The sequence below is a fragment of the Sus scrofa genome, chromosome 3 (genome assembly GCF_000003025.6).
Source record: "Sus scrofa isolate TJ Tabasco breed Duroc chromosome 3, Sscrofa11.1, whole genome shotgun sequence".
Taxonomy (NCBI): domain Eukaryota; kingdom Metazoa; phylum Chordata; class Mammalia; order Artiodactyla; family Suidae; genus Sus; species Sus scrofa.
Genome location: NC_010445.4, coordinates 90,881,856 through 90,909,039, shown reverse-complemented (window position 1 = coordinate 90,909,039; position 27,184 = coordinate 90,881,856). Strand labels below are relative to the sequence as shown.

Genomic DNA, 27,184 nt, shown 5'->3' with positions numbered 1-27,184 from the left:
GAAGGAGACGAAGACTATAATCCACAGCATTTGATTACAGGAAATTAATTTCCTTGCAAGAAGAATAGAACCTACCTTGGGAACTCTGTCACCACCTGACAAACCAAAGGTGGCACTTTTTCTTTCAAACACAGTCATCTTACCCCACGTCTGCCAATTAGCTCAGCTGCTAACTTTTCCTAAATGACAACTTTCTACCTGCTCATTTTGTGGAGCATTCTTTTACCTGGCTGTCTCAAAAGCTGGAAAAGGGGTTTTGTTTAAATGTTACCTAAATCACTCCCCCCCAACCTGACGGAATGCTTTCATTTTAAACACATTTTCCTAATTACCTCACTTTGTCTGTCAGAAAAGAATGGGGAGAATGGAGATGAAATCCTGATCATATAGCTCTTGATATACTTGAGAGTTTTAATGGAATGCAGGGTTTACATTCTCCCAACAAAGACATATATGTATGTTTTTTCCAGTTAGGAATTGACATTATAAATGGACAATCTTATCAAACAATTTTAATTTTATTTTTGTCTGCTCCAGTATTTTTGATATGTTTTTACAACTACAGAAGTAGTGCACCAAAACTAAATTGATGTTAAAACTAGAATGAGGTTGCAAAGACCAAAGCAAAGCCTCAAGTGCTTTAATTGTGCCATAGAGCCATTTGAGAAATACCTCCTGTTTAAGGAAAATATTTGTCTTTTTTCCAACTCCAACCAAAATGTTGCTTCACAGGCAGAGCTAAAAACATATCTGTAATCCATATGCAAACAAAGATTCCAAATAGGTAGCCTATCAACCCCTATCCCCCCACAAACCCAGTGATGAAACATTTTATTTATTTTTTTCTCTGATTCACATTAAAATTAACAACCACCACAGGTATTATTATACGTCTTTTTGGAATATACATTTGCTTCTATACCTAATTGATTATTTAACAATTTTTTTCTGTTTATGCTTCAAAGCAGAAGGTCAAGTGATATTTTTCTTAACTTCTGTGCAAAGATCAGAAGTAATTATACATTTAAGTGTTAATGGGACATCTCTCCCAGATGTGCCATAAAAGACTAGAGAAATTTAAATATTTTCATGAATTACAAATGTGGTTTCCCTTACTGATTGTCATGAAAGGTTTACTTTGATGATCACTGAAAAATTTCTGAGGAATTTCATATTAATTTAAATGTAGAGAATAGCATAAATGGCTAAAAGGCTAACTGCCTTTTTATGTAATTTGGTTAAAAAAAAAAAAACAGTCATTTCTTAACCATTCATGACAACATGAAGAAACAAATTTAATCAGATAACTCCACAAGCAATTCTTAAATTTTATGGATTTATTTTGCATTCCCTTATACTTCCTAATAAACTAAATCAAGACCTTCTAAATAATTTTTAAAGGTCTACAATGTGGTTTTTTCTCAGTAGTGCTAAAAAAACAAATGAACTCAGTTTTACTCTCCCTCTGTCTCCTCTGTTAAGCAAATGATGAGAACACTTAGAAAGCAGGTAACAGACAACGTAAGAGAGGAGCTGAAAGAATGGAATAGGTACAAATTAGCAATCAGTCCTTGAATGGTCAAAAGTTAACTGATTTGTAGGTAACACTAAGCTAATGCAGCCAATTCATTATACTGGGCTCAGAGGCACAAAGAGCTCAGATCAATGGGAAATTTCAGTAGGACTAATGATGGACATTGAATAAGCGAAGGCATTTACATGTTATTTGGTGTAACTGGAAATGGGCAAGTATTCAGCCTCACTGGCGGCACCCGCACACTGATTTGAGGCTAGGTTGCTAGAAAAAAATGAAGTACAGTAGATGAAATATTCCACTTGTTTATGCCCTTTTATACTCTGTTTTAATGGTTCATAAAATAAAGAATTCATTATGAATAATACATAGCTTATGTGAACACTGTAATAATAGATTCTCACAGTTTTCCCATGTAATTCAGACTATCTCCATTTTACTTAAGGATGCTGGTCATCATATACCCTTCAGAAAAACAAACAGAGCGCTAGGTCTACTGCACACAGGGAAAGTGCATGTGCACGCCTTAATGGCACTATGAAGGCTTTTGAGTTGGGGGGTATTTGTGCCCAAGTGACTCAAAAGCTATTGATTACAGTGGTGAGGACAAAAGGCTGTCATAGGGTTATAACGTCTTTCATTAAAGCCATTTTTTCACCCAAATGGCTACGGAAATGTTCCTGGGACTTGAGTACAGGTAGTGCTATCTTAAGGATGGATGAAAATTGATGTTTAATTCCCCCTCTCTTTCTTTCTCTCTCAAATATTTGGCAAAATCTGATGGTGTTTAATTTTCCACATGGTCTGCTTTGGCCCAGATTTAGCAAGAATCCTGTAAGTTAACTCGATGAATTTTCTTGTTTTTCATTGTTGAATTATTATTGTGATCACTTAGATAGGCATGTTCTTCCAGGTGCCAGGACAGTTATTAACATATTTTTGCATTATACCCTAAAGCAATTTATTCCTATCAGATGATAATTCATTGTGGAAAATGCACAGTAAGTGCAAAAAGACATATTCCACTGCCTTGTCACATAAAAAGAATAATAAATGCATTTGATGCTCTGCATAATAAATTAAAAAGTGAAATACTGAAAATTTTAACTCAAACTTGCTGAAGAGTTATTTTAAAACTACCACCACAGAAAAAGAAATTGTCCTGACGTACATTCTTTCTTTATTTTTGACAGTCCTTGGCACTGCATCTGTGAAAGAACTTTATTTTCCCCAATAGGAACTAATTTAGATCCAGTTAAGAAACACCATAGAACAGAGGTTTCCAGATGGTTCAGCGGGTTAGGCATTCAGTGTTTTCACTGCAGTGGTGCAGGTCGCTGCAGTGAGGGTTTGAACCCTGGCCTGGGAACTTCTGCATGCCACGGGTGCAGCCAAAAACAAAAACAAAAACAAAAAACAAAAAAAAAGGAAAAAAAAAAAAGAAACTACCATACAACAAACAAGTTTAAGAGACACACTAGGCCATAGTACAGAGTGGAGAGGACTGTGGCAAGTCTGATTTCTCTGGCTTCTGTCACCCACGCCATGCTCCTACCTATTCATTTCACTTCCTCCCCCACTCCCTCCCTCTTCTGTGAATCCCTCTCCCAGCTCCTGACTTAACCTTCTAAGTGGCCCTCAGAGAGCACAGTGGGTGTGTCCCTCCCCACTCAGGCAAATGAAGAGGGCCAGGCTGGCCGAGGTCAGGACTCTGTCTCTGGGAGTTAGTGTGTTACTTAGCAAGGTGTTCAATAAGTGACAAAACTCACTGACAAGTTCCTAATTTCACACCACACTTTAAACCTGTCCCTACTAACAACAACAACAACGAAAGTCTCAACGTGATTAGTTCACCAGAACAGCTTTGGTGCTTTATATTGGCACCCCTCACGTGAATTTAATATTCTAAATTTGCTGACAGAGTAAAATTATAGGTGTTACCAAAAGAAATATTTCATTACCAATTAAAAAAATGTTATACTCTGAAGATGGGGGTGTGAGGAACTCATTAAGCCATTCAGCTTTGCACTGAAACCTGTGTTGACCAGTTTGCCACTGTTTGATTGTGTCTGGTCATAACCTTGGTCTACGCACAGGGGCAGAATAAAGCCCTCATTTACTTGCCAAGATGATTCACAACTGAAGCTCTGAAATAACTCTGGGAGTTCTTGTCATGACTCAGAAGGTTAAGAACCCAACATAGCGTCCATGAAACTGCAGGTTCAATCCCTAGCCTAGCTCAATGGGTTAAGGATACAGTTCTGCCACAAGCTGCAGTGTAGGTCACAGATGCAACTTGGATTTGGTGTTGCTGTGGCTGTGGCATAGGCCTCAGCTGCAGCTCTGATTCAACCCCAAGCCCAGGAACTTCCATGTGCCACCAGTGTAGCTGTAAAAAAAAATAATAAAATAAAATAAAATAAAATAACTCTGCATTTCGAAAGGTAAATTTTTGAACATGAATTTTTCCAAGAGGTTTCACTATGCAATGGAAAGCATTTGACATCCTTTAGTTATTCTTTCTGAGACTGGAAACAGCAATCAAATGCTTTGATTAAAAAACAAAACTGCTCTTAATTTATGTTTTCACAACACTGAATGAGAAACAATGCTAAAAGTCCTAATTCCTGTCACTTAAAATGAGAGTTTGGTTGGCTGTGGGACCTTGTACTTCGGATGATGAGTTCACCAAGGCAGTAACTGTCATCAGATGCTCTTTTTTATCACTCAAATTGCCTCTTTTATGAAACTATTTTGTATACTTGGATGAGCAGTTCTTTCACTGGAATCTTATTATATTTATGTTGTTTCCAAAGTTAGTTTTGCAGGGTGAGATTATAGTTTCCACGCAATTTTTATTGCTCGTTTTATTTCTTCAATACAGACTGTAGTGTACAGGTACATCATCAACCATGACCCTGTTACGTCAACAATGAAACGAGAATTTCACTATTTACTGATAACAATGAAACTTCAGCTTTTGAGTGTGAAGGAAAAAAAACTGTAAGAAATTATCAATTTGGAGAAATAATAAAGAATAAAACATACTGATATTAAAAAAATGAAAGTCGAGCTATATATTTCAGATCAGGAGGGGTAGATAAAAGATTGTAAAACTCCATAATGCTCAAAAATATACCTCCTGTCTTACAATAATCCTCTTAAAAAAAACTGTTAAAATATGCATTTACTAGTTTTTTCTCAGTTAAGAGCCTCTGATCAGTCTTTCTGGTTTTATCATAGATTAAACTACAAGTAATCAATTTTAAATTTCTGTCTCCACTCCACCGAAGAAAAAGAGTTGCCTAAAATGATCTCATTAAACCAGAGTTCTGTACTGTGTCTTAATAGATGTGAAAGTTATTATAATTCTAGACCAACCTTGAAAATGGTTTCAGATTTATAAGGGAAGATTTGACTTTTCCAGTAGCCAGTTTCATTAATACTGTGAAAAGAAAATTGGAATTGTAGGCTCCTGTGGTGTTTGTAAATTGAGATTAGCACAGTTTTTTCGTTTTTTTTTTTTTTTTTACCCATTGCCCCAAAAATTATTATTTTTCTTCATTTTTGTGTTTCAATACAACATAGACCAAAAGAAATAATTATGATGTAACCACTCACAAGAATGCAAATGTAAATACCGCAGTTACAGGAAAGCAGGTAGGCAATGATTTAGTACGATATGCACTAATTGCAACTCACACTGTGGTTTTCTGAGAGGTGATGAATGCTGGATGTTACAAGTCCCTCCCATCTTCATCTTCCCTTCCTACCAACTCCACCTGTCACGAGACATGTTTCTACAATATTTTCTTAGCTTCTTTGCTGAAAAGTCCATCTTGTCCTGCTTTACTTTTACCCCATCTCCCTGCTTGAAAAACAGTCCCAGTGCTGGTAAATGACTTAAGCTTAGGCACAAAGGCCTAAAGGCATAAGTTAATCATAGGGTCAGCTGAATGAGGATGTAAGGCGTTGGTCTAGGCATGCCAGACAAGACCTGTGCCTAGCATGGTATGTCCTTTTAAGAATAAGAGAAAGAGGAACCTCATGGTCCCAAGTGGTTTTTGAGCGGTTGTTAGCAGAATATGCATTAGCAAAGAGAACCAAGGTGCAAACCTAGGCACACTGGTTGCCACAGATAGACATGCCATGGGAAGAAGCACAGTGATGATTCTCTGGAATGCTATGCCTAGACAGCTAAGGCCAAGCTTCCTCAAATGCTAATGATTGTTAAATGCCTAAAGGTCAGAGTAAAAGCTTAACCATCTACCAGCTATGTGACTTTTAAAATAATAAAAGAACTTATAAAATAATAAAAAAAAACTATATCCTGCACCTATAGCCCCCTCCTCAATTGATGTAATCCTAAAGAGCACAATAAAAGCAGTGTGGTTTCTTGAGGTGGCACTCTTGGTCCCTGAGACCTTGAGTACCCCAGTTCCTACCTTTGCTTAATATACATGTCTCTGTATCTTGTTTTAGGTTAACTTTTTCCTTAAGTTTCACAGCACCCATTCTTCAGCCCCAACCTGCTGAGCTGGTCTCGGCACCACCCATATCCCATACATTTTGACATATCCTATTATGTGTCAGACGAAAGTCTTGAGAGAAGTTATATCTGATGCATTTCAACCCTTACGCATTCCACTGAAGATTTCAAAAGAACTTAGAAATCAAAAAGCCTTTACCAACTGCCTGGCTGCAGGGACTAGCATTTTTCTCTGCTACTTTCAAAGCCACCAAAGCATGTGTTTTGAAAAGAAATGCAGGGGCCACCATTTTGGGATTGAGGGGATCCTAATCTCCACCAGCAGTCTAGGCACTGCATGAGAAAGGGTGCCAGTCACAGAAAAGTTCATTACGTGCCTCGAGTATAGGGAGCACCAGCTAGGACAGCTACTGCCTCAAATGGCACCACAAGGAACTGAAAAAGCGACAATCACACCCTGTGTTACTCTGATGATACTGAAAACAAATAGACCACATGCTCATGGCTGTGTATCCACAGTTTAGTAATCTGCAAGCTGCACAGACTTTTTAAAAATATGGTCATTATGCCCATAAGGTTTAATTAGAACACTAAAATTGTCATGATGTTTACTAAAGTATCAATGTGACTCATGTCCTCGTGGATGTTCATGGCCTGATCATAACCACCAACATTTTTTTTTTTCCACTGTATAGCATGGGGACCAAGTTACACATACATGTATACATAATTTTTTCTCCCATTGTCGTGTTGCGAGGTAAGTATCTAGACATAGTTCTCAGTGCTACACAGCAGGATCTCATTGTAAATCCATTCCAAGAGCAATAGTTTGCATCTGTTACCCCAAGCTCCCCATCCCTCCCACTCCTTCCCTCTCTCCCTGGGCAACCACAAGTCTATTCTTCAAGTCTATGATTTTCTTTTCTGTGGAAATGTTCATTTGTGCTGTATATTAGTTATAAGTGATATCATATGGTATTTGTCTTTTTCTGACTTATTTCACTTAGTATAAGAGTCTCTAGTTCCATCCATGTTGCTTCAAATGGCATTATTTCATTCTTTTTTATGGCTGAGTAGTATTCCATTGTGTATATACCACACCTTCCTAACTCAATTGTCTGTCAGTGGACATTTGGGCTGTTTCCATGTCTTGGTTATTGTGAATAGCGCTGCAATGAACATGTGGGTGCATGTGTTTTTTCTAAGGAAGGTGTTGTCTGGATATATGCCCAAGAGTGGGACTGCTGGGTCATACGGTAGTTCTATGTATAGATTTCTAAGTTACCTCCATACTATCTCATAACCACCAACTTAAATGTGTCTTCCATTTCTTTCAAAGAAAGTTACAGTCATAATTTGATTGTTGTCTCCAAGTCCCACATATACCAATAAAAGTTCTACCTTCATGCTTGGCTCATTATGATCTTTTTTTCTGGCCTGGCTGAATACTACTTTTTTCTCAAGGCTTAGCTCAAATGCTCCATCTTTTATGATGCTTCCCCTAAGACGATTCACTCCTGTGCATCAATTACATGGCAGGCTATAATTATGTTCCAGGGACAATACTGGGTCCTTGAGGTAGGATAGCTAACCAAGCACCTTTGAGGTCCGCCCTCATGGAAATATAATGATGGAAAGAGACACACAACAGAGAATCACACAGTTAGGCTATAAGTAGTACTGGAACATGTGGTGTGATAAAGAAAATGGAAGGTACCAGGAGGAGTACCTGAATTAGACTGGGTGTCAGATAGACTTTTCTGAGGTTGTAACATTTATGTTGAGACCTGGAAAATGAGCAGAGAGTAGCCCAGTGAAAAGTGGGTGGAACCATCTTCTAATTAGAAGGAACCACATGTGGAATGGCCTTAAGGAAGAAAAGAGTTTGCTTTTCAGGAATTAAACAAATGGCAGAATGATGGCAGCATTTTGAGTTTTGAGGGAAAGTGAGAAAAAATATGAGGATGAACATGAAGCTTACATAGATTGTAGACCATGGAATGAAGCCATAAAGGAAAAGAACATCTTATTTGACTCCGTAAATAATAATAGTTTTACTTGGAAAAGGGTGTCACTAACAAAGTGAAAATGCAGATGAGAAAAGAGAGAAGAAATAGCCGTAGTACAGATGCCAGACCATGAGTTAACACCACTAAAATATAAAGAGCATGTAACAATTGCCATGTAAAAAGGCAAAAACTCACTAGAAGAATGTACAAAAATACACAGAAACAAGTGGAGACCAGGAGATGCAAACAGGTGATAAAATGTAGGACAAGATGCTCAATTTCACTAGATGAAAGTAAAAATAAAATGAGATTTTTTTGATTTTGGGGTTTTTTCTGGCTAATAAAAAAATAAAATTTAAAGAGATTAAACTGTGGCTAGATGATGGGTACATGTGATTTTATTATACAATTCCTTCTAATTTAGTATATGTTTGAAATTTACAATAGTAAAGTTTAAAAAATACACAAATATTTTAATCAAGCAACTTCAGTTTGGGGAATATAGTCTAAAGCATTAAATATACCAGCACACAAATATATCAATACAGGATGTTCATTACAATATTGTGAGGAGACAAGAAAAAAGCATAACTTAAAAATTTGTTAATTACGTTACGTGGGCATAATTGCATGCCCACAATTAAGGCATACCCATAGCCTAGAACTTTAACAATTAAAAATAAGAATTAGAGTCAAATCTGTTGACCTGAAAGATATCCATAATATATTAGGAAAGGTGAAAAGCAAGTTTAATGAATATAATGAGCTTCCATTTTTTATACGGCGAGAGAGAAAAATTACCATGTATTTATATATTTATAGGAACTTGGTGAAAAATGTGCAAAGAATTCATGCAAAATTGTTCTCATTGGTTAATGTATGGAGGTAGGGAAAAAATAAAATAGAAAAAATTAAAAACTTCAACAAATATATATATATATATGTATTACACACACACACACATTTTTAAGGCCACACCTGCAGCATATGGAAGTTCCCAGGCTAGGGGTCAAATTGGAGCTTTAGCTGCTGGCCTACGCCACAGCCACAGCAACACCAGATCTGAGCTGCATCTGTGACTTACACCATAGCTTACAGCAATGCCAGATCCTTAACCCACGAGAGAGGCCAGGGATGGAACCTGCATCCTCATGGATACTAGTCAGGTTCATCACTGCTGAGCTATAATGGGAACTCCAACAAATATTTATATTGAATAACAACAAATTACCAGGTAGCACATACCAAGGAGCCATGGGTTCTACCTTCTTAGAACTTTCAGTATAATGGAACCAAAACAGAAAATATGAGAAAACAAACATGACAATTTTAAATTTAAAAAATTTGATAACACAGGAAGACACAAATATTGGGTACTAAGAAAGATAATAATGAGTAGGAGGCTTTAGACAGGGTCATTAGCAAAGGGCCATTTGCGTGGAAGTTACTTGGGATGAGCCTTAAAGGAGGAGAAGCATCCAAGCCTTCTAGTGTGAACCATGGAAAGCCATTGAGGATTTCTCAAGAAGGAAGACATGAAATAGAATGGCCTGAAGCTGGGAAGAACAGAATCAAGAAGCCAAATGGGAGAATTTTCAGAGAATCCATCACTATCCCAATCTTCTCTCAACCATTGATTACATCATTCACTTTAGCATGGACCTTATACTACTGTGAAATCTTACATGTTTCATTTCTATTGGGCAGTTTCTTCTCCAGACTAGACTGCTAGTTATTTTATCGTTTACTGTGACTCTACTTCTTTTCCACCAATTCCTTCACTTCAAACATCTAATGAAGATTGAACATATGAGTTGCAAAACTATATATTTTTTTATTTTTCTTAATTTATTTATTTATTTTTCTTTTTATGGCCCCACCTGCAGTATATGGAAGTTCCTGGGCCAGGGGTCAAATTCGACCTGCAGCTAAAGGCCTATGCCACAGCCATATCAATGTGGAACCCTAGCCACATCTTTAATCTATGCTGCAGCTTGAGGCAATACCAGATCCTTAACCACTGAGAGAAGCTGAGGATTGAACCTGCATCCTCACATAGACTAAATCAAGTCCTTAACTCATTGAGCCACAATAGGAACTCCTTTTTCTTTTTTTTTCTTTTTCTTTTTTTTTAAAAAAATTATAGTTGATTTACAATGTTGTACTAATTTTTGCTATACAATAAAGTGACCCAGTCTTAAATACATATATGTATATACACGCACACATATTATTTTTCTTATCTTCCATCGTGGTCCATCCCAGGAGAGTGGATATAGTTCCCTGTCCTATAGAATAAGACCTAATTGCTTATCCATTCTAAATGTAATAGTTTGCATCTACTAACCCCAAACTCTTAGTTTATCCCATTCGCTCCCAAAACATGTGTTTTCTGACTGATTAGAGGAAGAGAGTTTTGTTAAGTTCATACATTTTCAGGAGTGGATTAGGGTAGGGTGGACATAACCATTAAGTATGAGAGGTCTTTGATTTCAAAATTTTGAGTAAAGGTAACAAATAAGTAGGTAAAACATTGGTAGTAATATCACATAACTCATTATAAAATATTTTACCTCAATACTTTCTTAACTTCTACCTCCTATAATGTCTTCAGTAAAAGAAGTATTTATTTAATTAAACCACAAAGCACTTCTCTGCTTAAGTGAATTGGGCTCAATGTGCATCAGTGCAAGTATCATGTCTGTATTACTTTCCTTTTTCCTCCAAGTAACTTACTGCTTACATTCAGTGATGAAGTCACCAGCTTATCGAAAGTCAAACAAATTAGCAGTCTTCAGTTTGATTCAGTGGGGTGCCTTATTTATATTAACATTATCTGGAGTTCCCATCATGGCTCAATGGCTAATGAATCCGACTAGGAACCATAGGTTTTGGGTTCCATCCCTGGCCTCACTCAGTGGGTTACGGATCCATCGCTGCCATGAGCTGTGGTACAGGTCACAGATGTGACACGGATCCCGAGTTGCTATGGCTGTGGCATAGGCTGGCGGCAACAACTCTGATTAGAACCCTAGCCTGGCAACCTCCATATGCTGTAGGTGTGGCACTGGAAAAGGCAAAAAGACAAAACAACAACAACAATAACAACAAACCAAAACCAAAACCAAAACCAAAACCAAAACCAAAAAAAACCATTATCTCATCCCCTTAGCACTAAATAGTTGAGAGCTAACTTGGAGCTCTTTTCTCAAGTTCCGCAGAGTAGTTGTTTCTAGGGTACTTTTCATTCCTGTTACTATTGGAGTAAGAAAGTTGAAAAGGGCCTCATCAGTCAGGTCAAGCTCTCCATAACTTTCCAGTAGAAGAAAAGCCAATAATCAGTTTCAAAGCTAGGGAGCCTGAAGATGTGTGTGTGTGTGTGTGTGTGTGTGTGTGTGTGTGTGTGTGTGTGTGTGTGTGTGTGTGTTATCATAATGTATCACATTTCAGAAAATGCAGGAAGAGCTATATTTTGAAATGGAGATGAGACTCTCCATTATTGATTTCCATTCAACTAAATTGTTTGATAGTAAAATAGCTTCCTTTCCTGGGAGTATATTGATGAAAATACCCAGAAATACACACACCCAGAAATCACTTTTCTTAGGATGCATGTTTTTACATAGAGAAAGTTGAAAAGTCACTCTTTACACAAAAGCAGGTGATTCACTCCAAGGGATCCTCAGGCCTGGAACCAGGACTTTGGCTGGAGGGCAGGAACCTGGTTTATAGGAAGATAAAAATGATACCATGATTGTAGCTGGAGTCATGAGGTGTGTGTGGGAATGTGTGTGTACATGCATGGGTGCACGGGAATATGCAGCATTCCTTCCAATTCTCAGACAGAAATTGCTACAGTCACCTTTTTCTTTTCTCACAATTTATAGGTCAAGTCAGTTTTCTGAAGAGCTCCAGGAAACATTTGGTGATGCCTGGCAGTTAACTTAGTTAAATATGTTGAATTATTAAAACTCTTTGTTAACTTTCTCCTAAATGGTACATGGATTTACCTTCAGTAGATATATTTTCATGTGAGTTAACTGTCAACTGATGCTTACATGGCTATTGTGCCTTCTGACTCACTGCAAAGCTAACATATTTTTTCTCCTTTTATTTAGTTAGCCACTGTTACCTTTATTGTATTGTTATCATATGGTAAGCCCTGGTCTGTGCATTTTAAAGATATTATCTAATTTATTCCTCATAACAACTCTGGGGTATAGGTCTCACCACTTTATAAGAAAGGAAACTGAGTCTCAAAGAGGTTATGTTACATAGGCTTCATAAGCGGCACAGCCAAAATCTAAGCCCAGGTGTGTCCATGGCTATTATATTACAGACACTGAATGTGTCTGCCCTTATGACTGCAGAATGTTATGTCAATATTTCCAATTGTTCCCTTTGCTGTAGAACTGAACACCTTAGGCCTCTCTTCTAAGCAGCTGTCTAATTCTCTCTCTTCCAGCCCCATTCCACCACATTTCCTTCATTGCTCTGTCCTTTCCAGGAAAATGAGTTTGCATTCTCACAGAATCTTAGGAAAGCATAGCAGCATGGTAAAAAAAACAAACAAATAAAAAAATGAATTTTAGACATAAGATTCCAGTTCTGGCACTGCCTCTAACTTGCTGAGTGACCCTTATCTATTTATTATTCTTAACTAACATTTTTTCATCAAAGGCAAAACAATGATGCATTATTATTTTTTTTTCTTTTTAGGGTCACACCTGTGTCAAATGGAAGTTCCAGGCTCGGGGTGGAATTGGAGATGCAGCTGACAACCTATACCACAGCCACAGCAATACCAGATCCAAGCTACATGTAACCTATGCTGCAGCTTGCAGCAACACCATAGCTTTCACCCATTGAAAAAGGCCAGAGATTGAACCCACATCCTCATAGACACTGTGTCAGGCTCTTAACCCACTGAGCCACAAGGGAACTCCACGATATGTTATTTATCACGCAGGGTCACTGCAAGGGTCCAAGCAGGTAGATAGATGTGCTAGGGCCCTGAGGATAAAATACTCTGTGAAAATGATGGTCCCATGATCTTCCCTGTGTCTTCCACACAAAAGGTATTGAATCAGTGCCCTTCCCAACAATTGGACAATTTGAGACATGTACAACCACAATGGCTCTATTAGTCGTGGCCATGACCATCAAAGATTTCTTTCTGGGGAGGTGGGGGTCTCTGTATTCAGGGACTCCTCTTCCATGAATGGAGGCTCCGTGACTTCAGGTGACAAAAGGACCATTTATACCATGGGGCCTGTTGTTTCAGGCCATTAATTGTTAAGCTGCATGTAGAGCTCGTTTCTGTTTATATGTGAAAAATTCCATCTTTATGGATCAGTGCTCTCTGGTTCCCATGGTTGGAATGAATTAAATTTCTCCCTCTTTCAAAGTTTTATATGACATTTAATGTTTTTAGGGATCAGGAAATCAATCACCTGTGACCACTCCTTGGTAATACCTGACAGAAAGGCTTATTAGCATGGAAATAACATCTCTGGTTTAGGTTTTAGGGTTTCTTTCTAAAATTGTTAGAACAGTTCTTTTCATCCTCCTTTGTTCTCTGCTCTGGAATTCCATGTTGTATCTGGATGAAATTCACAGCACAGTCTCTGTTGCAGAGTTATATGCTGGGTCCTAGGTCCCCAGATCCTCAACCAGAGTTTCTGCATATCATTTACATAAGTGCAGGTCATTCTGGGTAATGGGGCAGTGTGTGGTTTTCTTGATTTAAAACTGGGTCTCCTCACTTTGGATTATCATCTTTATATTCCTGTCATGAAGCTACTGCTCTCTCAATTTTCTTTTGTTGGGAAAAGTCACATTCTTTTTGGTGAAAGTGTAATAGCAAAGGTGAAAGATTAGACAGCTTCCCCACTGAGCCCATTACAAGGAGGCCTGTCAAGCCTAGAATTGGGAAATCCTGAAGACAAGCCATCCATCATGGGGGAGGGTGTGAGGTGGCTCTGCTCAGTTAAGTCACACTGCCCAGAACATTCCTGAATGTCCTAGGAGGCAGAGCAAGTGGATTTTAAGAACACGCAGGAAAGCTAATCATTCCTTCTCTCAAAAACTCTGTGGGGCAGAGACTTGCATTTTCTCCTCCAAAAATAAGAATAGCAGATGTTATGTGCCCTCTTGCTATCATAGCAACCTAAAGTCATCCAACTGAAGCACTTCTCTTAGTTTTAGAGTGGCTGCTGAGAAAAGTTTTATGTTGATAGAATTCAGAAATATTTTAAAAACTTTCTAAATGCTGAAGTACCAATTACTAACATTTGTGCTTCTTGCCTGTGGCTCTAGGTTTATTTCCATTTATAATATGGTTTACTCAGTTAATTTGCTGGTACTGCTCTAGGAGCTAATTCAGATTATCAAAGTTTCTACGTGGCAGATTCAACAGTAAGAGCTTTACATGCACTGTCTCTTATCAGCATAACAATGTCATGAGTACTTAACATTTTTAATGTCCTTCTGCAGATGTAAAAAGTACACAGAGGTTCAGTGTTTTGCTTCTAATTACACAGCAAGTGACTGAAATGGGGTGTAACCTCAGAACAGCCTGATTTCCAAAGTTTGGTCAATGAATTATAAGAGTTTAATGTGTCCACAAATGTAGTGACACTGCTACTTCTCAATCTACTAGGTTTATTATTAGTAGTAGTATTTAACTGAGGGCCTCTGGCTATAGTGGCATCTTTAATACACTCTTTTATTAAGCTGACAATTTAGTTAAGTATTCTTGTCTTTCTTATTTTATTACTAATGCCAGACTTCTTATAATACTAAGGATGGGTAAGGAGCTACTAAGGATGAAAGTGGTCCAACCAACAAGTCAGATGACAGGAGATGAACCCTTCAGACTGAAGCCTTATGTAGCATTTGCCACTCCTTCGAGCATGTGAATCAGCAAAGAAAGCCTATTAGCTCTTCACTTGAGGCAGCACGCTCAGCAGTACCATATTCAGAATATGCTGGTTTACCTCTGATACCATCTGAGGAAATATAATTAAGACAATGCCAAGAAAACTCCACAGGAAATCAATTTCATTATCAAAGCAGATATTTGACACAAATCACAAGAAACCATGGTTTCACTCTTCCTGCATTTCATGTTTCCATAAGAGGCAGACTTACCCTATATTTTTCTAAGCCCATAATGCATTTCTTCCTTCAAACTTGGTGAATATTTTAAAGCATACAATACATCTCACCATCTCCTTTCAAAGCTCAACAGGACACGTCACACTTTAGAAAGGCTCTTATGGTATTTTGACTTTTTAAATTTTTTTTTAGGGCTGCAGGCATGGCATATGGAGGTTCCCAGGCTAGGAGTAGAATCGTAGCTACAGTTGCCAGGTTACGCCACAGCCACAGCAATGTGGGATCTAAGCTGAGTCTGCAACCTATACCACAGCTCACAGCAATGCCGGATCTCTGACCCACTGATCAAGACCAGGGACTGAACCTGCATCCTCATGGATACAAGTCAGATTCATTTCATTGCACCACAATGGGAACTCCTGACAATTTCTAATAGGGTTTTTTTTTTTTTTTTTTGCTATGCCCACAGCATGTAGAAGTTCCAGGCCAGAGATTGAAACTGTGCCAAGTTGCAACCTGAGCCACAGCAGTGACAATGCCAGGTCCTTAACTTACTGTGCCACTAGGAAACTCCAGAACTCGTGATGCGAAAAGCTATTCATGTTTTAAGTCTGGATACATGTAGACATCCTAGAAATTGATTGTGTACATATTACAAGCAGATTTTTCTGTTACTTGTGGTAGGACAGTTGTGTAGTAGCAGCCAAGTACATTTTGCAGGCTTTCAGTAAATGCTTAATTTAAGTCTGCAAACTCACTTATTTGCTAAATAATTACTGTAAGTGGCCAATCACAGTTAGTTTACATGTGTGAGTAGAGCCCCCACTATGCCCATTTTTACTCAGGTCAAATCTGTGTGTCTTATGAAAGGCCTCACTGCAAGGTACAACAATGCATCCACTGGCACAAAACCACTGCTGGTGACAATTGGTCCTCCACTCACCACTGGCTTGGTCCTCCACTCACCACTGGGTTTATCATGATCATTTGTTAGTGCCTTAGTACATGCCAGGCGTGCTCTGTTAAGTGCTGTGTCTGCATCTTCTTTCAGTCTTGTAACAAACTCATTTTTCCTGCTTTGCATGCAAAGAAATTGTGCCTCAAAGATACTAAGTAACTTCCCCAAGTCCAGGAAGAGCTGTAACTTTATACATAGACTCCAAAGTGAAGCCAATTAGCCAGCACAGAAGGTGTATGGTCTATGATCCCTCCACCCCAGCTCTTAAAAACTCTAGTTTTTTGTTTTTGGTCAAGGTGAGTTGAGCTCAGACTGAATTTTGGGCTCCTTCAATTGCAATCCTTTTTTTTTTTTTTTTAAGGGCCACACGGGCAGCACATGGAGCTCCCAGGCTAGGAGTCTAATCAGAGCTACAGTTGCTAGCCTACACCACAATCACAGCAACGTGGGATCCGAGCCGCATCTGTGCCGACCTACATCACAGCTCACTACAACGCCAGATCCTTAACCCGCTGAGCAAGGCCAGGCACAGAGCCTACAACCTCATGGTTCCTGGTTGGATTCGTTTCTGCTGCGGCATGACAGGAACTCCTAATTGCAATCTTGAATAAACCTCCCTTACCTGTTTCACTTTGTCCAATGTAATTTTTGTTTTGACATTACTGCTCTCAGAAAAATAGGAAAAAAGTGACTGCAAATGATGTCTAACTATTTTCTTCCATTTAAACCATACAGCATTCGTTTTTATTCCAGTTTTCTGAAGAATTAAATGTATATGGAAAAAAGCAGTTCCTCCACCAGCATGTCAGACACAGAGAGCCACCTAGCTCATCAGTGCCCAAACTCCAGCTGCCCTGTCCTTTACCCACATGATTAGCTGGGCCCTTGTCAGTAGCTCTGATCTGATCTGACTCTGCTCAGGAGATGCTCTAGATGTTTCCAAAAATGGAGCACTCATTGCTGCTGTTTTTCCGGCTGTGACTCAGAATATCCCATTTGAACACCAATGTGTTGGTTATTATGGGCTAATTAAACTTGCTTTTGAATAATTACATAATAAATACCCCAAAATTAAATGTAGCACAAAATTATCTTCTAATCAGTCTCTAAAATGTGATCTAATAAGTAATATATTCCTTTAAATGATTGTGATTACTTATTTAATAAAAAGATGCACCTTGTTCAATATATATATCTTTATCCCTAATGTGGTTAATGGGATCAGTTCAATGGAAATCCTTTGATCTTTCCTTAAAATAGCACACTGGAGAACCACACAAAATTGCATGGTAATAGCAGCAAATTTTGCCTAATGAATAGTAATATAACCAAGCAGGGCCCTGTGGGGCTCCTCAGCACAAAAGCCTTTCTGTGCCCCCCATTTCTTGTTCTTAGGAAATGGGCCTCATTCAGTCTCCATGACCTTCCCTAAGTTCCTTGGGACAGAGTCAGACAGTTGCTGGTCAGGGAAGGAAGGCAATAGGAAGACAGGGAACAATAGTACAGCCATGGGCAGGATCCTGAGATAAACATAATGATGTAGGCATCTTATACACCTCAGAGAAAAGTTATATATTCTTTACCCTTCTTTTAGAAATGAACTGTTTAAAACTGAATGGCTTAGAGTCCTTCCTTGTCCTACTCCCTGGGTTAATTGCACCCTAAACACAATCACCTGTAAGCTAAAGATTAGGCACCTTGAACACAACTGCCTGTTGGTTAAAAATTATTAGAACGTGATGTTTTTCAGGAACTTTCCTAGTTTGTTCTAATCACTAATCAATATGCCCTTTTCACAAGTACTGTTATTCTAGGCAATAACCCAGAAAATGACCATCATGATTATGCTGAGATGTCCTGACTCCAGCTTTGATGATGGAGATTCCCCCAAAGTAAGAAGAATGCGTGTTTTTCCCAATCCTGATTCCTACATGAAAAGCTGTTTTTCTCCTTTATACTATAAAACACCTTGCAATTTGTTTCAGTGGAGGGCACGGGGTTTAAGGCATTAGCCTGCTGTGGCCTCCTTTGTCTGGCAAAGCAATATACGCTATCTTTTTTCTCCTTGACCCAAAACTCTGAGTTTCTCTTCCCATCAAATTTAAATTTTCTCCAGCTGTAGAATTATGTAAATGAACATTTTAAAAATTAATCTTATATTTGTGAGGTGCCCAAAATCTAAAGGAACAAACTTCTGTATTCCAATAAATTAAAAACCCACTTTTCCTAAACTAGAGAGCATCCTAGTTCTCTCACATTACAAAAGGTAGCAATCTCTTTGAATCACCTTAATTCTGAAAATACTTGTTTTTCAAAATAATGAAATAGAACCATGTTTTTAAAGCACAAAGAACAATGATGAGCACAGAACAGATCTTCAATAAATATTAGTTGTTTTTGAGATCTATCATTACTCATATAACCTAATCCTGATGCACTTACAAGCAATCAACAGTAATTTGGTGGGGGGCTGTACTCATTACCCCCACTGGTTCAACTAATGTTTAAGAGATTGCTACAAAAATGGCAATCCTTTTCTTCTTCCGTAACTATCCTTTTTTAAATTATCATTATTCAATAGAACTTTCCTTTTTCTCAGTTGACAAAGGTTTAATTGATGTGAGAATGGCCCAACATCCTATTAGCTACTCGCTGCCTGCGCATATACAGCAACAACAAAAAAGACATATTATTCTAAGCATTATAAACCTTATAGGAAATTGTCCTTCCTAAATAGAGCTCCACTCCCAGGAACCAGGAAGCTGATCCTATTCTCTTTGTGACAAATGACAAAATAGTTTTTCATCAGGAAGCTCCCACACCAAAGAGCATCATTATCTTCATTTAGGTATCAGATGTCAATATAAAAATCAGTTTTTCAAATTTCTTCAGGAGTTTTGAGAAAAGGATCAATTTAGAATAGGTCCTCAAAATTAAGATGTACTGACATGATGAAGGGTCACTGTGGAACTTGAGTGGTTTGCAGGATTGTCATTCTGTTAATTTTTAAAGTGAATTTAAAATGTGAATCTAAAATTTCCAGGAAATCTCTTTTACAAAAACTCATATTCCCGTGGAAAAAAGCCTTGGAAAATATGTACATTGATATCATACACTATATTAATAACAGCAAAAATTCAGCACTAGGCATTGTTCTCTAACATGTTTTTCATACATTAGTTCATTTAATCTAACAACCAAATCTCTAGGCTGAGGGAAAAGCACAGAAGGAGCACGTATTTTTGAGAAAAAGTGTGAAGAAAAAGTTGTCCACTTGTCACATGTCCAGATAGCTGAAACCAAGCATTTTAGGGCAATGGTGGCTTGTGACCTAGTTACCAGGCTGCTTCAGATTCCTACCTGTCGACTAAGAGTTGGGGTTCAATTAGACCTCCTGAATTGTACAGCCACCCTCTCAAATTCTAAAATACTGTTTACACTAACGTGAAATTGTCATCCAATGTTAACCACGCAGGACAGTGTGACTGGAATCAAGTATAACTGAGTTCCATGTGTTCCCACCCAGGGGGTTGCTCTTGATCTAGTTTCAACATGTACAGTTCCCATCAGGAGGCCTGAGTGGTTTCATCAGTTGCCTACCAATTTTCCCCCAGGAAAAGTAACAGCATTATGTAAAAGGAAAAAAAGTTGCTTGAATATTCGTTTTTATATAACTGAACTGGGAAAAAGAAAAGCCCCCATGTATGCTCTCCCTTATGACAGGCATTGCAGTAGCTGCCTTACATATATTAGTTTTAATTCTTGCAACAACTGGACTAACAGGTTTAATGTCAAAGATGAAGAACCAGGTAATCATAAAGAACAGCTGAAACAGCATCAGGGTAGAATCAAATATGTCCTTTTGTAGAATGGAACTGAAGTATAAACTTTCTTTCTTTTTTTTTTTTTTTCCCCTAGAGCTTAATGGAGCAGTGGGCATACAGGAGGACTCAACACTATTTGGCCAATGGTAAAACTGACAATCCACCAAATACACAATGCCCCTCTTCATTAAGAGATTCCGGGTGAGGAGTTCCTGTCATGGCGCAGTGGTTAACGAATCCAACTAGGAACCATGAGGTTGTGAGTTCGGTCCCTGGCCTTGCTCAGTGGATTAAGGATCCGGCGTTGCCGTGAGCTGTGGTGTAGTTTGCAGACGCGGCTCGGATCCCGCGCTGCTGTGGCTGTGGTGTAGGCCGGCGGCTACAGCTCTGATTCGACCCCTAGCCTGGGAACTTCCATATGCCACGGGAGCGGCCCTAGGAAAAGGCAAAAAGACAAAAAAAAAAAAAAAGAGAGAGAGAGATTCCAGGTGAAACTACATGGTCATTCAAATTTATAACACTTGATAAAATGTATAATTTACTTGTGTTCGAGAAAATGGCATATTTTCCTGTTTGTTTCATTAATAGCCCTATTATTTAGCAAGGCACCTATGATAAGAATAGCACATTTTCAGAGAAGAAGATATTTTTTGAAGAGTTTTGGGTCAGGGTGATTAGAGGAATTTCGTATATGAATATTCAAAGAGACGGAAAGACTAGCGTGAAATATACAGAAGATTTGGGCAACCCACCTATAAAAGTAATTATATACCTCTTTACAAAAATATGTGCTTTCACTTAAGGAGTAGCAAAAGTACACAGCAGGTACATTCAGTTCTAAATATTTAACCCAGTATGTGACTTTTCTAAAAAGTCAGTATCCCCAAATATGACCTGCTGATAGCCAAAATAATTTTTAATCAATACGTCTAACAGGATTCAAATTCTAACAACATCAGTAACTGCAATTTTTGACCATGTTATTTTACACTGTGTTCAAGGCGCAGAGCAAGCAAGAAAAAGATATTTAAGAAAACTAGTATCTAGTACATTAAGAAACAAAGACCTAGAAGAGGGCTATCTTCTAAGAAAACAATATTCAGAGTTGAAAAGGATAACAAAAATGACCCCTCCATTCCAAAAAAAAAAGTTGTAAAAAATAGAGAAAAAAATCATATGGACTAAGAATTTTGAAGGAAGCTGTCATACAAACAGAGCCAGTTCTGCCAAAAGAACACCACACTGAGACGTCATGAAAAAATGGGCATAAAAAAAAATCATAGGGAATTAGATGGAAAAACCCAGTGTAGATAAAAGATCTCACGCAATGTAATATAGAAACTCCTCGTGGACTACACTATCAAGACACTTTCAAGAAGAGGTAAGAAAAGCTAAAGTGGAAGATCCCACTGAAGCAACAGTATCTGAAATTTAAGCCCCAAGAGGAATTGATGATTTGAAAATTAGGGAGTAAGGAAAGAAACACTGAGGGGAGGATGAGAAGTTCAACTAGGCTTGGTTCAAGAGTAATATTATTTGTCATCAGATGGAGTCAGTCGGCTGTATTTTGCATACTGTACAGCAGTGGAATGAAATTAAAATCAACAGAACAAATCTTGTGTGAAGGAAGAGAGACAGGGTTCCTGCTGCACGGAGATTGTATTTTTGTGTAGCGGCAGGATGCAAGCTATATGTTAATGAACAAGTCACAAACTGGGGAGTAAACAAGATTCTTTCAGATAAGTGCAAAGTGTAGTAAAGAAAAGAGAGGCAGGAAGGATTTCTGGGGTACGGCTGTTAAGTTTCTCCTCACTTCCCATGATGTTGGAATATTTAGCAAAGCCAGGTGAATACAAAGGAGATGAGGAAGACAACAGGGTAAAAGAAAAAAAAAAAAGAGTAATCTCTCTCTTCCTCTTCTCTTTCCCCACCTCCTACTATCCTATTGTTAGGGCTGTCCCCAGAGAAAGGGAGAGATAGTAAATTAGTCTTATAAGGAATGGTTAGTAAGATCTATAAGTAGTGGCTAGAACAACTGGATCATTTAGCTTGTGCTCAAGAAGAAAAAGAATTACAATTTTCAGTGCAATTAGAATTCTTACCCTGTATCTACTAGGTATAAAGAGGATGATACCCTCCACACAGACAGCAAAAGAAAGATTCAGCCCAGAGGGAAACCAGCAAGTTCTGTAATTGGTAAGAACTTATACTGTTTTTAGCTTTTTGTCAATACAATGGAAAATATTGCTAAGAATCAACTGATCTCATGCTAACAAGAAAACAAAATCAAATATAAATATACACACACATACATCGTTGTATAACCAAACACCAGACTTTGTTTTATGAATAACTCATGGGGGAAGAACTCAGAGAAGATCAGATGCAAAAAACAAAGTCATGGCAGGGCACATGAGAATAGGAGAAATGGGGGAAAGGAGAAACTTGAGGGAGGGAGAAGGCAAAAAGATGGACTAATGGAATGGACCAAAAAAAAAAAAGCAATAAATTTTTTTTCCTTTTGGACTAAAAGAGAATGAGAACACCAATGAAAACAATAGCAGGAGCTTGGCAAAGGGGCTCAGGATGGTATCATGCAGGGACCACATCCATCCAGATAACCCAAAGGGAATGTTGAAGAGATAAAGACACTGGAGGAATGGAATGAATGGTCACTAGAGTTCTAATAATTGTGTATGAAAGATGGTTCAAGAGGCTTAGACTTTTGATACATGGGGTGAAGGTGAGAGAAAAGAAGATGAGAATACAACCAAGATGGACCTCCCAAACCTTTTCTTGCTGAGACCTGAGAGCTGAGCTTCTGCTCGTCACTGGCACTCAGTCCCCATGCTATGTGCTGAGAGTAAGCAGCTGCAACCGGTGGGGGTAGTAATATCCAGAAAAAGATGCAAGATAGGCATCCTGAACCATTTTTTTATTCAAACATCAGAACCGGTAGATTAAAATTATTTTCTCCATAAGAATTTCAAATTAGTTACTGTATTTGTTGTCATTGTTGTGCTGCTATTTTGGCCATGTCCGTGGCATATGGAAGTTCTCAGGTCAGGGATCAAACCCGTGCCACAGCAGTGATCCCAGCCACTACAGTGACAATGCTTGATCCTTAACCCACTGTGCCACAAGAGAACACCCCAAACTAGTTATTTATTGTGACATGAAGTTCTCCTGGGTTTACTGATGACAGCTACAGAAGTCATGAGTTATTCATTGCTGGTGAGTCTATACTTCAATGATTTTGTTAACCTAAACAAGAAAATTACTCTATTTTAAGAAACACTGCTTACAAAGGAAACTAATAGCAATGACCCTAATACTTGCTGCTATCAATATCTGGAATGAAACCCAGGCTATGATTCATTCATTTTCAGGGACCACAGCCACCACGTAATGGTAGAAGGCTACAGGGAAATAGCATTTATGTGTTAGTCACACCATATTACAAAGAAGGAGGAGAAACTATGCATCAACTAGAGTTAAAATGCTTCAACTTGAATTTTAGGGAGATGGGAAGATTCAAAAATTTCTCTATTAAATGAATCAAGGACTATACCTGCTGTTTGTTTTACTACTGCCATAATACTCTCACTTCTGAAATTCAGAAATGTATCACCTAAGATAATTTGCTGGCAGAGTGAGTGGTGGAGACTTTTTGTAAGTAGAAAGGTCAAATAATTTTCCACAATGCAATGCAATTTTTAGGCTTTATGATTTTACTACAGGTGACTCAAGGGAGAGCCCCTTCTACGGTTACATCAAAAATCATATTGTGAACTAATGGAATGTGCACAGTAAAGCACCAGCTTTGTGTGCTGTTCCCCACTGGCTTTTCTGAAATATGTAATCTTGGTGGGTTTTGTTTAAAAAAAATTTTTTTTTGATATGTGGGGGAAAGACACATAAAAAGCAAGAACTCTCACAATGAGGCATTGTTTAATAAGGTGGACTTCTAGACATAAATGCAAGGATCTTCTAGGGACCAGAGCATGCAACAAAGATTTACAGTAAAGCAAAGAAAGTAAGAAAAAAAGTCGACTAACCTAACCCACCTGAGCTCGGCTCACAGGGGTCAATGTCCTCATCATCGCTGGGGCATTCTGCTGAGGCCACAAGGATGTCATCTGTGGTCTGTAAAGGAATCACATTCAATAGATTAATATTAAGGGACCTAACAGATCTCTTCATCTTTGTCTCATGGACTAGTGAAACACCATTGGTGTTGATCTAACAGGTTGAGAAACCTAATTCAATGTTACCCTTCCCAAGGACATTGAAACTTATTTTAGGTCCCTCACGGAAGACTTAGCATATCTGTGAACAGTTGATTCTATCTTATTTTCCAGGAGGGTGTGGAAACGGTGGTAGCCAACTTGGAGATGCCCGTCCATCCAACTGCACAGAGAAACTACACACAGTAGCAGACCAGAGGTTTAAAACAGCCTGGTAGAAACAGATGACTTGAAATTTATTACAGCCCTGGAGGCCTACAAGGTATGCATCAGTAGGCTTTATGCAGTACTTGTGCTTGGCTTCCTAAAAGCAGAACAGCTATAACCTTTTATAGTCATGATCAGGTAGAATTTGATGTGTCTTTGAGCTATAGCTTGTCTTTATTAAGAAACACAGATTAAGCAGAGAATATCTCTCAGTGATGCAAAAAAGGAAGTGAATATAGTCGACTTAAGGGATTTTTTAAAAAAAAATTGTGTTGAGCATTCCACTCAATTCTCATTAAGGTAATATTCAAGGAGCAGGTATTGTTTCCCCATTGTCCTTTACATCATTAAGGTTTCAGAATAAATGAAGAGTATGTTAGGGGGAGGGGTATTTTATAGCAAATAGGATAGAGGTGACAGTTTTCTCTGTGACATTCGAGTTGCTTCACTGCACTTACAGAAAAGATAACCATCACTGTAATAAAAAGCAGAGTGTGTAAATCCTAGCCATTAGTCACATAATCAACACATTTACAAGCACCAAAGGTTTTTCTTTACTGCCACTTATAAGCAGCAGTAAACTCAGTGTAGATATTGCATGGAAACTGTGAAGATTTGCATCAGATTTGGCTAGTGCTAAGGTAACACAGAGAGAATTCAAGGTATAAAAAGGGAAAATACCTCATTACATCAGCTAAGGATTAAGGAGATTATAATTGTTTAGACAATACTCAGAACTGCAATACTGATGAAGTTCTTATTTAAAAGCAGAATTACAATAATAAGGCCCTACATTAAAGATAAAGCAAAAACAGATATAATATACTCTAGGAAGGGAGTTTCTAATATAGTCGGGGGTAAAGTATAATACATAAATGTCAAGAGAATTATGTCATTTGGAAAAATGTAGGCAAGAGATGATGTACATTCGTGCCAAAAATTAGGCTCAAAAATCTTTCAAGTACAAGGTTTTTAATTACTTAAGACAAAGAATTTGTTCAGATGCTAATGCTTCACAATATCAATTTAAATAAATGCAGGCATTTAATAGAATTTTGAGATGGTCTCATGTTCTGCTTTTAATTCCTCTGACATAGTTGGAAGACTGAATTCACTCATTTTAAAAGAAGTTCAAATACCAGTTTTCCTGGACCTGTAACTGTTAATGTCAGTGATTGTCACCAGCAATTGGTGTGATAGTCACAGAAGTATCTTTCATTAAAGCGAGCATTCAAAAGCAAGAACCTATCTTCCTTTTAGAGTGAGTATATCTGGCAGGATAACATCCAAACTGACTTGATAACAAGTTATTGAATTATGAAGTCTGTCAGGTCAATTGTTCCAATTTGTCCTAGAGCTGATAATCTGCCTTCGAAAAGCCAATTTCAAGTGGAAAACTAGTGTTTTGGAAAAACCATAGTGGGTACTCTCTAAAATTAATTTCAAGGTTACAAGAAAATTTCTCATTTTCCTGGAGGAATTTTAACTATATTGATGAAATCAGGACAGGGTGGTTGTTTTGTTCTTGGTAGGGAGAGGAGGAGGACGTGAATAAATTATTTAATCCAGTGCTTCCCATCCTGGCAGTAATGTTGCCCCCTTCTCCCTTCCTCCACATGGGAAGACATCTGGCAATGTCTGGAGACATTTCAGTTGTCTCAGTTGGGCTGAGGGTGGGAGTGCGTGAGCTACTATTGGCATCTAATGAGTAGAGACCAGGGATTTGCTAAAATTCCTAAAATGTAGATGACAGCCCTCTCACAACGAAGAAAGATCTGACCCAAAATGAGAATAGTGCAGATGTTGAGAAACTCAGCTTTAAAAGCTTAAAAACTGTGTTTCTCCTCTGGGAAAAATGGAGAACCGTCACTATTGTTGCAAAAGGTTTAAGTTAGTACTTGAAAAGTACCTAGAATTGGACCCCTTTCTAAACATTTATGAAAGTTGTGATATTATCCACCATATTCTCGTTTCACGACTATAGCACCGATTTAATCTTTTTTGCACTATATAAATAATATAATTTTAGACATTAAACTGGAAATTGTACAGATGAATTACTCTCAACTTTAGATTTCATCTTAGTATTTATATAAAAATGCAGTGGTGGAGTTCCCGCCATGGCGCAGTTGTTAACGAATCCGACTAGGAACCATGAGGTCGCGGGTTCAATCCCTGCCCTTGCTCAGTGGGTTAACGATCCGGCGTTGCCCGTGAGCTGTGGTGTAGGTTGCAGACGCGGCTCGGACCCCACATTGCTGTGGCTCTGGCGTAGGCCGGTGGCTAAGCTCCGATTGGACCCCTAGCCTGGGAACCTCCATATGCCGCGGGAGCGGCCCAAAGAAATAGCAAAAAGACCAAAAAAAAAAAAAAAAAAAATGCAGTGGCTCTACAGGTACTTACTGAACTAATTTTCCATCTTTTGCTGCCTAGGTTCAAATTCTGAATTACAAGTTAAACATCAAATATGAATAATAAAGGCTGCTTCCTAAAAGAAATGTATGGACTAGAAATGTATAACTGTGTATTGTTTCATGCAGACTAAATTATTTAGGCCACACATGTTAAAATTAATTTTAAAATCTGACCTATTTTTTACATTCAACAGCCTTCTGGAACAAGTCCACAGCAAATTGAAAATGTTAGAATGTTCTCAGTGTTATCTTTCACAAAACATGGTGCCGAAAATAACAAAAGACATCATACAATAAATAGTACCTCCTATAGCCCTTTATGGTAGAAAAAAAATCACCATACAAATATGACCCTATTGTACAACTATATTTTAATTATAATG

General features: G+C 38.2%; 1 protein-coding gene across 50 annotated transcripts in view; it reads right to left on the bottom strand.

The window, feature by feature from the left end:
- Positions 1-27,184, bottom strand: part of NRXN1 (neurexin 1) — a 1,114,780-nt gene that overhangs the window by 5,166 nt on the left and 1,082,430 nt on the right. For 29 of the 50 annotated variants that reach the window (XM_021088237.1, XM_021088235.1, XM_021088238.1 and 26 more), the window contains one exon: positions 23,992-24,079. In XM_021088237.1, the coding sequence (XP_020943896.1) occupies positions 23,992-24,079 (88 nt within the window). The remainder of the gene's footprint in view (positions 1-23,991; positions 24,080-27,184) is intronic. The other 21 variants (XM_021088268.1, XM_021088267.1, XM_021088279.1 and 18 more) reach the window with 1 other exon arrangement.